Source organism: Ipomoea nil, unplaced genomic scaffold, assembly GCF_001879475.1.
Source record: "Ipomoea nil cultivar Tokyo-kokei standard unplaced genomic scaffold, Asagao_1.1 scaffold1339, whole genome shotgun sequence".
NCBI lineage: Eukaryota > Viridiplantae > Streptophyta > Magnoliopsida > Solanales > Convolvulaceae > Ipomoea > Ipomoea nil.
The window spans coordinates 175,677-187,656 of NW_017617767.1; the positions used below are offsets into that span (position 1 = coordinate 175,677).

The 11,980-nt window shown below is 33.9% G+C and overlaps 1 protein-coding gene across 1 annotated transcript; it reads left to right on the forward strand.

Annotated features, from left to right (window-relative positions):
- Positions 1–11,359: 11,359 nt before the first annotated feature.
- On the forward strand, positions 11,360–11,773 carry LOC109185661 (basic form of pathogenesis-related protein 1-like; the record flags this gene model as incomplete). Its single annotated transcript, XM_019335624.1, has 1 exon — positions 11,360–11,773. A coding segment is annotated over one exon (372 nt), but the record flags the coding sequence as incomplete, so codon positions are not given.
- Between the last annotated feature and the right edge of the window lie 207 nt (positions 11,774–11,980).

Genomic DNA, 11,980 nt, shown 5'->3' on the forward strand with positions numbered 1-11,980 from the left:
ATGTTTACTATTCCATGCATGATAAGTGGGGTGAAATTTGAAAATGCTATGTTAGATTTAGGAGCTTCTATTAATGTCATGCCATATTCTGTTTATGCTTCTTTAAATCTTGAACCCCTGAATAAATCTAGTATAATAATTCAATTGGCTGATGGATCTACTACATATCCTAGGGGTGTGATTGAGGATTTGATTGTTGATGTTGATAACTTGGTTTTTCCTGCTGATTTTTATGTGCTTGATATGAAAAATAATAATCATATTTTGTTAGGAAGGCCATTCTTAAAAACTGCAAAAACAAAAATTGATATTCATAGTGGTATGCTTACTATGGAGTCTAATGGTAAACTTGTGACTTTTAATATTTATGATACCATGAAATCTCCTATTGATGATAATTTTGCAATTTTTGTTGATTCTTTGAACTTGGTTACATTAGATGAAATTGCTTCGAATGAAAAAGAAAGAAATAATAAATCATCTTTGAGTACTAATTTGCATGAAGGGACTGTTTCTTTGAATATTCATAATCATCGAAGGTACCCAAAAAGACAATGGAAATTTAAAGAAATATCATAAGTCGAGCCAACGACGATAAACAAAGGCGCTGCTTGGGAGGCAACCTAAGGTGTGTTTGTTCCATTTTTTTTTTCTTTTATTCCATATTCTCATTCAATAACCCTTTTTCTGTGCTTTTTTATTCAACATTGAGGACACTGTTGATAATAAGTGTGGGGGAGGGGATTTAGATTTATTATTATTTGTTTGCTTATGTCAAAATTTTCACAAATATTTTACTAGTATTTTATGCAAAATAAGTATTATTTTGAAAACAAAAATTATATTTTCCTTTCCTGAAATTCATAATGTAATTGAGTAAATAGTTTGGCAAAATGTGATTAGTTTGTTAGCATTTCATGTTTGACATGTAGTGGCTAGATTAAGTAAGCAATAAACCTGTGAGTGTTTTGAGCCATTGACCGACACTTCGGTCTTATTTTCTTTCTATTGTGTGATTTCTTCCATAATTTTGTTTCTCTAGAACTTGCCTTGATTCTCTTTTAAATCTAATTAGACCATGCATGATTCAAGTGTGATTAAGGCCATTATTTGATTTTGAGCCTCACTAGCCAAATAACCGGTTTGTCCAATGATTTATTTCCCCTTGTTAACCACTTTGAGCTTTATGGCCATTCTTTTCTTTATTTTGAACTACATTACAAGCCTTTTATATCTAAAATAATGCCTTCACCCAGCTGAATAACTAGTGGAGTAAATTTTGGATTATTTTTGTAATCTACGTGAGGTTGGGAAGGATAAGTGTGGGGGAGATCACTTACTCTTATTAATATGATTGAGAGTGAGGTGAGTTGTATATTCGTTGCCAATATGTCGTTGGTCTTCTATGAAAAAGGAAAGAGGAAGCAGTTCACGATTCAAAAAAAAAAAGGATGAAAAATTGAAAAAAAAAAAAAAAAGAAACGGAAAAATGGAGAATACATGTTTGAAAAAGAAAAATATTGCTGAAAATTTATGAGAAAATGAGAAAGAATCAGCAATTGATTTTGAGTTGAAGTTACTTCTAAATAAATGAAGTAAGGGAAATTCTGGTAATACTAAGGAAGCGCTCTATACTTTCGAAGATGATAATCATGTTGGAGCCTCAATAGGAAGTGTTTTTGAATGGAAAGTGAGGGTGTTGGACTATTTGTACTTATTTGCTCCTCTAGTTTGAAAGCTTTTGTTTAAGCTACTTTCCTAAATATTCCCTACCTTAACCCTAGCCCCATTACAACCTGTGGAAAGTCCTTATGATTTGTGTCATGCATGATTCTTGTAGTGGTGATTGAGAAGATATGCAAGCCTATGGTAGAGCACTTTTATAGGAATGAACTTGAGTAAACTTTATACCCATCAAACACTTGAGTGATGAGTGATATTCCTGTGAGGGCTTACTTATTTAGTTTTCTCAATTTTCAGACAAGGGTGCTATCTTATTAATTGCAGGGTGCTTCAGATTGTTGTTCATGATATGTTATGAGTTTTGGAGATTTTATTTATTTACTTCACAAATAATAATTTTGCTTGGGGACAAGCAAATGTTTTAGTGTGGGGAATTTGATAGGCATATTTTACACCCATATTTTAGTTACATCTTTATAATAATTTTGCATTAGTTATTTAATATTATCTAATAATTAGTCCTTTTTATATAAAATAAAATATATAATATAACATATAATATATAAAATATACAATATATAATATATAGAATACATATTAATATTACGCACTATCTAGTATATTAAGAATTTTGTAAAGCCTTATTTCATATAGTCCACATCACAAATTAAAAAGATGAGAATGATTCTTTTACTTACAGGCGCATCAGGAGACTTTACTTGGTCGTTGCGCAGATTAATTCGGATGTGAAGCTGAAGATTAGGAAAATGGATGGTCGAGGTTCATTGAGCCTATTTTTAGAATGCTATAAATAGTAGGAGTTTCAGATTGTAAAATGTTCATTCTTCCCTCCTCTATAGTATTCGTTGAAGTTGTTATCAATGTCCATTTGTGGCTAATTTCTAGTTGGTTTAGTGAATTGAAGCCCCGGAGTTCATAACGCTGTAAGGTTATTTATTTAACTTTATTATATATATGTTTTTATGCATTTTGAGTATTAACTATTCTTCTAAATTATTTGAATAGTTGTATCATTTAATTGCTAGGGAGGCCTACTAGTTATTAATTTGATATAAGTATTTGCTATATTAGATAATGTTGTGCTACAAATTATTCTAATATTCAGTAGCAACTGAGGTTAATTAGCGACGGCTTAGTGATAATTGGTCTCGGGTAGAATATTTTCCTAAATTAAATGCAACCGCTTGTGCTTGTGTTATTTAGTTTGTCGGTTTTCCTAGTTCCTATTGCTGCTATTAAATTAAATCTATAGCGCTTGTCTTAGATTATTTAGTAGTTAGGGGTAATTAAACCTCTTGTGCTTTATTTACCTACAACTAAGGGAAAACAGAAATGAAATAATTTCACGACAAATATTCAATTGCATATTAATTACTTTATTAATCAATGATCAGTGTTGAATTCCGGTGGTGGATCTTTACTAACCAAGGTCTCCTATTATAAGTGTTTTCGATATATTATTTTCATTGCTTTATTCGTTCAATTAAATTTCTTGTTTATTTAAATTCTCTTTTATTTTATCTTTATTCTCGATATATTCCAAACCCCCCTACCTTTAATTTGAGCACAAAAGTTAAACTAGTTACTCCTCGTGGGATCGATCCTAACTCCCGCTACTACGTTTGTAAGGTTTTAATTTGGAAGCCTACGACAGCTCACCAACCGAGCGGTAGCCCTTTGGCGAGAGAGCTAACAAAGGACACGTGGCGGCTCCTTGCAATGACAAACAGGGCACCTGGGAGGATGACACGTGGTGGCTACATGGAGAGCATGCTGAACGACCGGATTTGTGTCTCCGGCGCAGCGGCTATAAATACCCACAGTGGCTACAGTGTAAAGGACTTTTGGACGATCGATAGGTTGTTACTAGAGAATCCCGACCGCAGTCAGTCGGCACTTAGAGCAACCAAGTAGATTGTACTTAGGGCCTTTACCGCGATCAATAAAGATATTTACTTGCTTAATTATTGCTTACGTAGAATTAGCAGTATCAACTACATTGTAACAGAGTCAGTAATACTAAAAAAAAATTTTAAAAAAAAATTCACCAAAAACAAATTAATAAAACGTAATAAATAAATAAATAAATAAATAAATAAATAAATAAATAAATATATATATATATATATATATATATATATATATATATATATATATATATATATATAAAAGTTATCATTAAATTAAACATACTATTAACGCTTTGGTTTAAAGTACAGGGTACCCTAACAATAAAGTAGTTGAATTGTAACGTAACTATACTGGGTATACTTTACCCATGCACAACCTTAAATAGTGGCTACATGTTACCTTCTTCATCCAAAAAAAAATGTTATACTTTACACAAACCTTTATATTATCTACTTTTGTCAATTAAATCATGTGAATAAAGTTTGTAGAAGCAAAACAATTAATAACTCATTAAGGTGTGCCCTTGCATTTGTAAGTGCAAATAAACCAAGAAAAATTCCAGTCAAGTTGGTAAGATAATTGACTTGGTAATTACAAAGTTTCAAAGTGTATTACAAGGTTTTTTGTTGAAGGCCTCCAGATCTAAAAAATGAAATAGAATTCAAAAAATGAAAAACAGCATGTAACAATTTAGTTTTTTTTTTTTTTAATCTTTTCTTCAGAAATTGATAAAACATTATTTTTTATTTAAAAATATTTATTGTTATTAGTATTTGTGTAATGAGCAAAAAATTAAAATACAATATTGATGCCCAATGTTAAAACAATGATTTGGGTTAAAAGTGAGAATCATTCTTTAAGTGATAGCATGTGAACTATTACATGAATGCACACAATCTAATATTCTAAGCACACAATTTACCCTGGAGTAGATTGTGTACATCCATACTGGTTCTCACATAAGGAATGGTTCTCATAAGTTCTTTTTTGTTTTGTTATATATTTTGGTCAAAGTGTTTTTGAGATCCCTGTACTATAGTGTTTTATTCAATTTAATCTTTGTACCTTTATTTTGTTCAATTTACTCCATGTATGGTTAAAAAGTTGTGCAATTAATGATAATAGTTAACGGTGTTAATAATACTGTTAACTTAACTTACATTATGCTGATGTCATCCCTACCACATCATGATATTTATATTCCAACTCATATTATTTTATAAATATTTTAAAGTAATGATATTAATTTAGTTTCTATCAATCGGCCGGATCCATCATTCTTCAATACGTACTTTTTCATCTGGCTTGCATGCTTAGCCGCCATTAGATCGGTCATCACATTTTGTTTTGTGTACACATATATGATTCAACGAAATCCCCCACTACTCTCATAAGATTTTTAGAAGTTGTTAAATTTGTAATTGATGCATGTTTACAATTGAAGAAAAGGAAACCTTAATTATCGGAAAAGATACACAGAAGCCAATTACACGGCAATACATATTCTATATATACTTTTGAAATTGTAGACCCTTTTTCCCATTAGATTAAACATGTTCATTTATTTACATTATTCTTCGGCGTGAATTTTGGTTCACAAATTAAGACACCATTTCGATATAATTTGCCGCTAATAGGATGGATTGCACTAATTTTTTAATTGAAGGATTCAGTTGGAGCCTTTTATAGATTGACGGGTTAATTGCACAATTGAGTATATTTTAAGAGATTATTTGATCCTTTTTTTTAATTATAAATCAGGACACCCAAAAACATAAAACCTTTTTTTTTAAAAAATACATAGCAAATAACTTTTATTAGGGATAAAGTACAAATAAGCCACTGAACTATTTGGAAAAAAGTAATTAAGCCATCGAACTCAAATAACCCCCAAATAAGTCATTGAATCCGGAAAAAAAGAGCAATTAACATTTTTAACAGGTTAACTCCAGGTTTTTACTGACTGGATTGCCAAATGTTTATTTTATTTATGTTTTTTTTTTATTATTATAATCCATCTACATAGTAATATATTTTAAAGTAATTATAATCAAAGTAGTTTTGTCTTGTCTAGATCTAATTTATTTATTTATTATTATTTTTTTAAACAAAAGATCTAGTGAGAAATAATAATAAATAAACAAATCAAATCTCAACAAGATAAAACTATTTTGATTATAATTATTTTAAAATATAATACTATCAAAGTGGATAATATTCAAAAAAATAATAATAATAAATGTAAATAAAATAAACATTTGGCATTCCAATCAGCAAAAACTTGGAGTTAACCTATAAAAAATGTTAATTGCTCTTTTTTCCAGGGTTCAATGGCTTATTTGCTCTTTTTTTCCGGGTTCAATGGCTTATTTGATGGTTATTTGAGTTCGATGGCTTAATTGTTGTTTCCCAAATAGTTCAGTGGCTTAGTTGTACTTTATCCCCTTTTATTAAGTATGTCAAAAGAATTAATTTCACTTTTGGTCCATGGCTTTTGAGGTTATATCACTCTTGGTGCACAACTTAAAAATATTTCAAATTTGGTGCTTAATTTTGTTATTTTTATCAATTTTAGCCATTTCGGCCAAATTGACGGTGAAATGTTGCCAGATGTTATAGGCCTATCATTTATAGGCCCGTGGCGTAGCAACAAAAATGGGCCCTACATGAAATTAATATACATTTTTATAACTAATTTAAATTAAATAAGGAAGGGTTGCAAAATAGGTTGATTATTTATTTATTTATTTTTATTTTTGTTGCAAAAGTATAAGCGCAAGTTTTAAAACTAATACTGTAAAATATAAGATTTTTATTTCAAATAAGTACGAACGGTGTAACATTAGTTGAATGCCAAAAATCACACTTCCTATTTGTAAAATATATGATTTTTATTTCAGATAAGTATAGACGGTGTAAATATTAGGCCCTCTAAAAATTGAGGTCCTATGTTGTTGCCCATCTTGCATGTCCCAAAATTTGGCCATTGAAAATACTAATGTCAAATAACTCGAAATAAGATTAAAACGTTTTTAAACTATTTTACATACACATGAAAACAATTCTATATGTTTTCCTAAATCCAAAATAATCAATAACTGCATCAATGCTTTCATAAATAAACAATTATAGTTTATAAAAACGAGTAAACAATTTGAAACCAAATAAATTTATATGCAATCACATTGTTATTATTATTATAAAAAAATAAAGTAATTATTATTAAAAAGTTATAAAACAAAACTTATAAACAAGATCAGAGCATTAAATCTTAATTATTGAGAACAATAAATCAAAACACTTTAAATGTGATAAAAAATATTCATAATAAAATATGAAACACAATTAATTTGATAAAATAGTTCGAATAAAAAACACATTATAAATCACATATCTTCTATATTGGTATTATATTTATAAATACTTTGTCTTTTAGTTAGATTAATTTCAAGTTTTTCAACATTAATTTAAATACGATGACAGACAATAGAACTTCTAAACTACATTAACAAGATAATTCATAAAAATTGAAAAAGAAAAAGTTGAACAATGTATATATATTTAAAATTCAAAAGTTGTGCGGGTATAAAATCTCTATCAAGAAATCCTCTAATTCTCCACTTGACTTGAAAATTTAGCTGAAGGGCTTCCGGAATGCGACTTATTCGTCAATGAAGGGCTTTGTTGCTTAATCTTCGTTGAAGGACATCCGGTCTTTAATTGACTTGATCTTCAGTCCACTTTAGCTTAGCTTGAACACTTGATTATTTGATCTTTAATTGTGAACATCTAGTATATAAATTGTGATCATTCAATATGTAAATTGTGTACTTTAGGACGCGGGTCCACCTTGCAAAGTGGACCTGGGTTCACAGAATAATTTACCATTAGGAGAGACGCCAACACTCAGTAATAATCCATTTCAATCGAAAAAAAATATTAGTTGGTGATTGTATATATATTGGGATTATTAGTGTGTAATTGTTGGGAAAAATCCCACCACCTGTGACAAGAGCGCAAATACGAGATGGTACAAAACAGCCAAAATAAATAACAGACACAAGGGACACAAGATTTACGTGGAAAACTCCAAAACCACGAGGAAAAACCACGGACCACCACCAACACAATATTCCACTATAACAAATCTTGGGTACAAAGTTGCTGGCTACCACCCGAGCCAAACACCCTAAAAATCATCAAATACAACAACTAGGCCAAATACAATCTATCACGTTCACAGGCCTAAAAAGGGATGCCAACTCGTACTCAAAATATTCAACCACCACGAACAAGGTGAATAGAATACAAACATTACGAGCTTACCCAAAACGATGATGCCTGGAACAAACACTGGTTTCTACAAATATTTGATGAAGAAAAGTACCCCAAAGATCTCCGGCAAACTCACGGTAAATTCATCAGACGTGCAACAAAACCTGCCGACACACGCCGCCACCGTGCCACCAAACAAGCTAGGCAAACCCACGACAAAGTAGCACAAAAAGTGGAAGAAATAGATGTTGCTCCTTCAACTGCTGCATACGGCCGTGAAAAGGAAGAAGAAGAAAAATATATTTTTTCTTCTCTCTATGCCTACTGCTTGTGCCGAAAAGAAAAGGAATAAATGTGTAATGTAGAAGTTTATGGAAGTGTGTGGTGATGGCAGTAAACAAATGAGTTCATCCCCCTTTTATAATGTTTACTGCCGACATGGGAAAGGAGGGAAGAAAACAAGTGCAGGGAAGTTATCTCATCTACTTTGTTCTCCAACTTCAACCCAAAAACTCTTCTCTCCAACTTCCACCCAAAAACTCTTCTCTCCAACTTCCACCCAAATTCCTTCACTCTAACTTCCACCCTTCAACTTCTACCCAATAACCCATTCTCCAACCCAAACAATTGTCAGCAAACTTTTCCATCAAGCTAACAAATATTGCAGTGGAATAGGCTTGGTCCAAAATGAGCTATTTACCACATAGGAGGGAAGCCCCAACCCAACAAATCTCCCCCTCCCGACTATGTGGAGGATATCGCCGTCCCGGCGATACAGCAACAAACGTCAAGTGACCTAACTTCCATTGGTCCATACACATTAGAATGTATCAAATCTGATGCACATTCCTTTGTTGCCACATTCACTGAACCACCAGAAATAGAGCCTTGCAAAGAGTACAAGTTAGAAAACTTGTTACCTTGTGTAACAACCAGCGAGCCTTGAGCAATTTTCCACTGTCCATCACCAAAGAAACAGCAGAAACCATCATCATCAAGATTTCCAGTAGAAATAAGATTCAGTCTGATACCCGGTGTATGCTTTACATTTTTAAGTACCAGCTTTGTGCCATTGCTGGTCTCAAGACAAACTGTACCGGTACCAATCACCTTCACCTGACCATCATCACCCATTCTTAGCTCTCCAAAATCACCTGGAGTATATGAAGCAAAGAATTCCTTCCTTGGTGTAACATGGTAGGCTGCACCTGAATCCACAATCCAAGTTGTCTCATGGCAAGCAACATTGTTGGCATTCTCATCGCATACGAAAAGTAAATCTCCTCCAACTATTGCAACTTGGTTTCCGGTGGCATCATCATCATCTTGCTCCTTGTCTCTTTTCAACTTGAAGCAATGTTTCTTGATATGTCCTCTCCTGCCACAATAATGACATATAACATCTCTACCCTTCTGACCCTTTTGCTTGTTTCTCCCCATATCTTCTGTAACCAAAATCTCTGACTGAGAAGTGGAGGTGTCTTGAGATCTTCTTCTTGCTTTTTCATTCAAGATACCACTCTTGACATACTCCATGGTCACAACGCCGTTGGGAGCAAAATTGGTCAAAGAAACCCGAAATGTTTCCCAAGAATCAGGTAGAGTGTTAAGTAACCAAAGACCAAGTACATCATCCTCAAATGTGATGCCCATGCTTGACAACTGATCAAGAACACCCTGAAAATCATTAACATGATCATTGATCAACGTACCTTCCCTGTATCTTAAATTCATCAACTGCTTCAACAAGAACAGCTTGTTATTGCCTGTCTTGGAAGCATACAGGGTCTCAAGCTTATCCCACAGGCTCCTGGCATTCGTCTCATTAATAACATGGTTCAGAACATTGTCTGCGACCCATTGTCGAATATAACCACAAACTTGTTGGTTATCAAAGTCCCACTCCTCGTCTGACATATTTGCTAGCTTTGCACTTGCAAACACAGGTAGATGTAACTTCTTCAGAAACAGGAGATCCTTCATCTTGGCCTTCCAAATGTGAAAATTTCTACCGTTCAACCGCACCATATTTATCGTATTTGCCTCCATGTCAAATGTGCCTGATCAACAACCAAGGGCTCTGATACCACTTTGTTGGGAAAAATCCCACCACCTGTGACAAATAAAATCACAGGACCGACAAGAGCGCAAATACGAGATGGTACAAAACAGCCAAAATAATTAACAGACACAAGGGACACAAGATTTACGTGGAAAACCCCAAAACCACGGGGAAAAACCACGGACCACCACCAACACAATATTCCACTATAACAAATCTTGGGTACAAAGTTGCTGGCTACCACCCGAGCCAAACACCCTAAAAATCATCAAATACAACAACTAGGCCAAATACAATCTATCACGTTCACAGGCCTAAAAAGGGATGCCAACTCGTACTCAAAATATTCAACCACCACGAACAAGGTGAATAGAATACAAATATTGCGAGCTTACCCAAAACGATGATGCCTGGAACAAACACTGGCTTCTACAAATATTTGATGAAGAAAAGTACCCCAAAGATCTCCGGCAAACTCACGGTAAATTCATCAGACGTGCAACAAAACCTGCCGACACACGCCGCCACCGTGCCACCAAACAAGCTAGGCAAACCCACGACAAAGTAGCACAAAAAGTGGAAGAAATAGATGTTGCTCCTTCAACTGCTGCATACGGCCGTGAAAAGGAAGAAGAAGAAAAATATATTTTTTCTTCTCTCTATGCCTACTGCTTGTGCCGAAAAGAAAAGGAATAAATGTGTAATGTAGAAGTTTATGGAAGTGTGTGGTGATGGCAGTAAACAAATGAGTTCATCCCCCTTTTATAATGTTTACTGCCGACATGGGAAAGGAGGGAAGAAAACAAGTGCAGGGAAGTTATCTCATCTACTTTGTTCTCCAACTTCAACCCAAAAACTCTTATCTCCAACTTCCACCCAAAAACTCTTCTCTCCAACTTCCACCCAAATTCCTTCACTCTAACTTCCACCCTTCAACTTCTACCCAATAACCCATTCTCCAACCCAAACAATTGTCAGCAAACTTTTCCATCAAGCTAACAAATATTGCAATGGAATAGGCTTGGTCCAAAATGAGCTATTTACCACATAGGAGGGAAGCCCCAACCCAATAGTAATTTACACCAACATGAATGTATACAAAAAAAATTTGGCCTCGATTTCTTGAGGGTAATTTGTATATATAAATAAATTGAATAAATAACATGAATGCAAAGTAATAACTATTGGAACTCGCATCTCTGCAGATAGAGACACATTTTTTCCATTTCCTCTTACTTTTCCTTTTTTATTGCAGCAAATCACAATTAATAGGAAATGGAGTTTTCTTTTCTGCAGCTCACCATTGCCATAATTACCTTTGCCGCCATTGCCCAAACATCTTTCATACAATCTGCCTGTGACTCTGATTGCGTTAAAGGATTTTTTGCTGCACATAACGCGGCCTGACAAACTGTTGGCTCTCCACCTGTTCACTGGAACTCCACCGTAGCAGACTTCGCCGAATCCTATGCCGCCAAGAGGTCTGCTGACTGTGCGCTGCAGCACTCTCATAACCAGGAGTATGGGGAAAACATTGCGTTGGCCTCTGCCGAATTGTCTCCGGCGGATGCCGTGAAGTCGTGGATGGATGAGAAGAAGGACTATGACCACAAATCGAATTCATGCATCGGCGGCATGAAGTGCCACCATTATACGCAGGCGGTTTGGGGCGGTAGCACGAGTATTGGCTGTGCTAGGGTTACGTGCAAAACTGGTTGGATGTTTGTCTCCTGCAACTATTACCCTCCGGGTAACTATATGGGCGAAAAACCATATTAAAGGCAATTTTCTTTCATGATTATTATGATCTTGTGAAATGCAGACATTGCATTATATAAAAAGAATATAAATGTATTATCATGAAACAAATATTGTTTCATGCATATATGGATGTTGATTCAATTCAATTTAAAAAAAAAAAAAAAACTATTGGAAGTCATGTTAGATATACAATAGTCTAACTATAATAAACCATAGTATACGAGAAACCTGACCTCGTATGATAGCGAAAGCGTAGCCATGTAGATC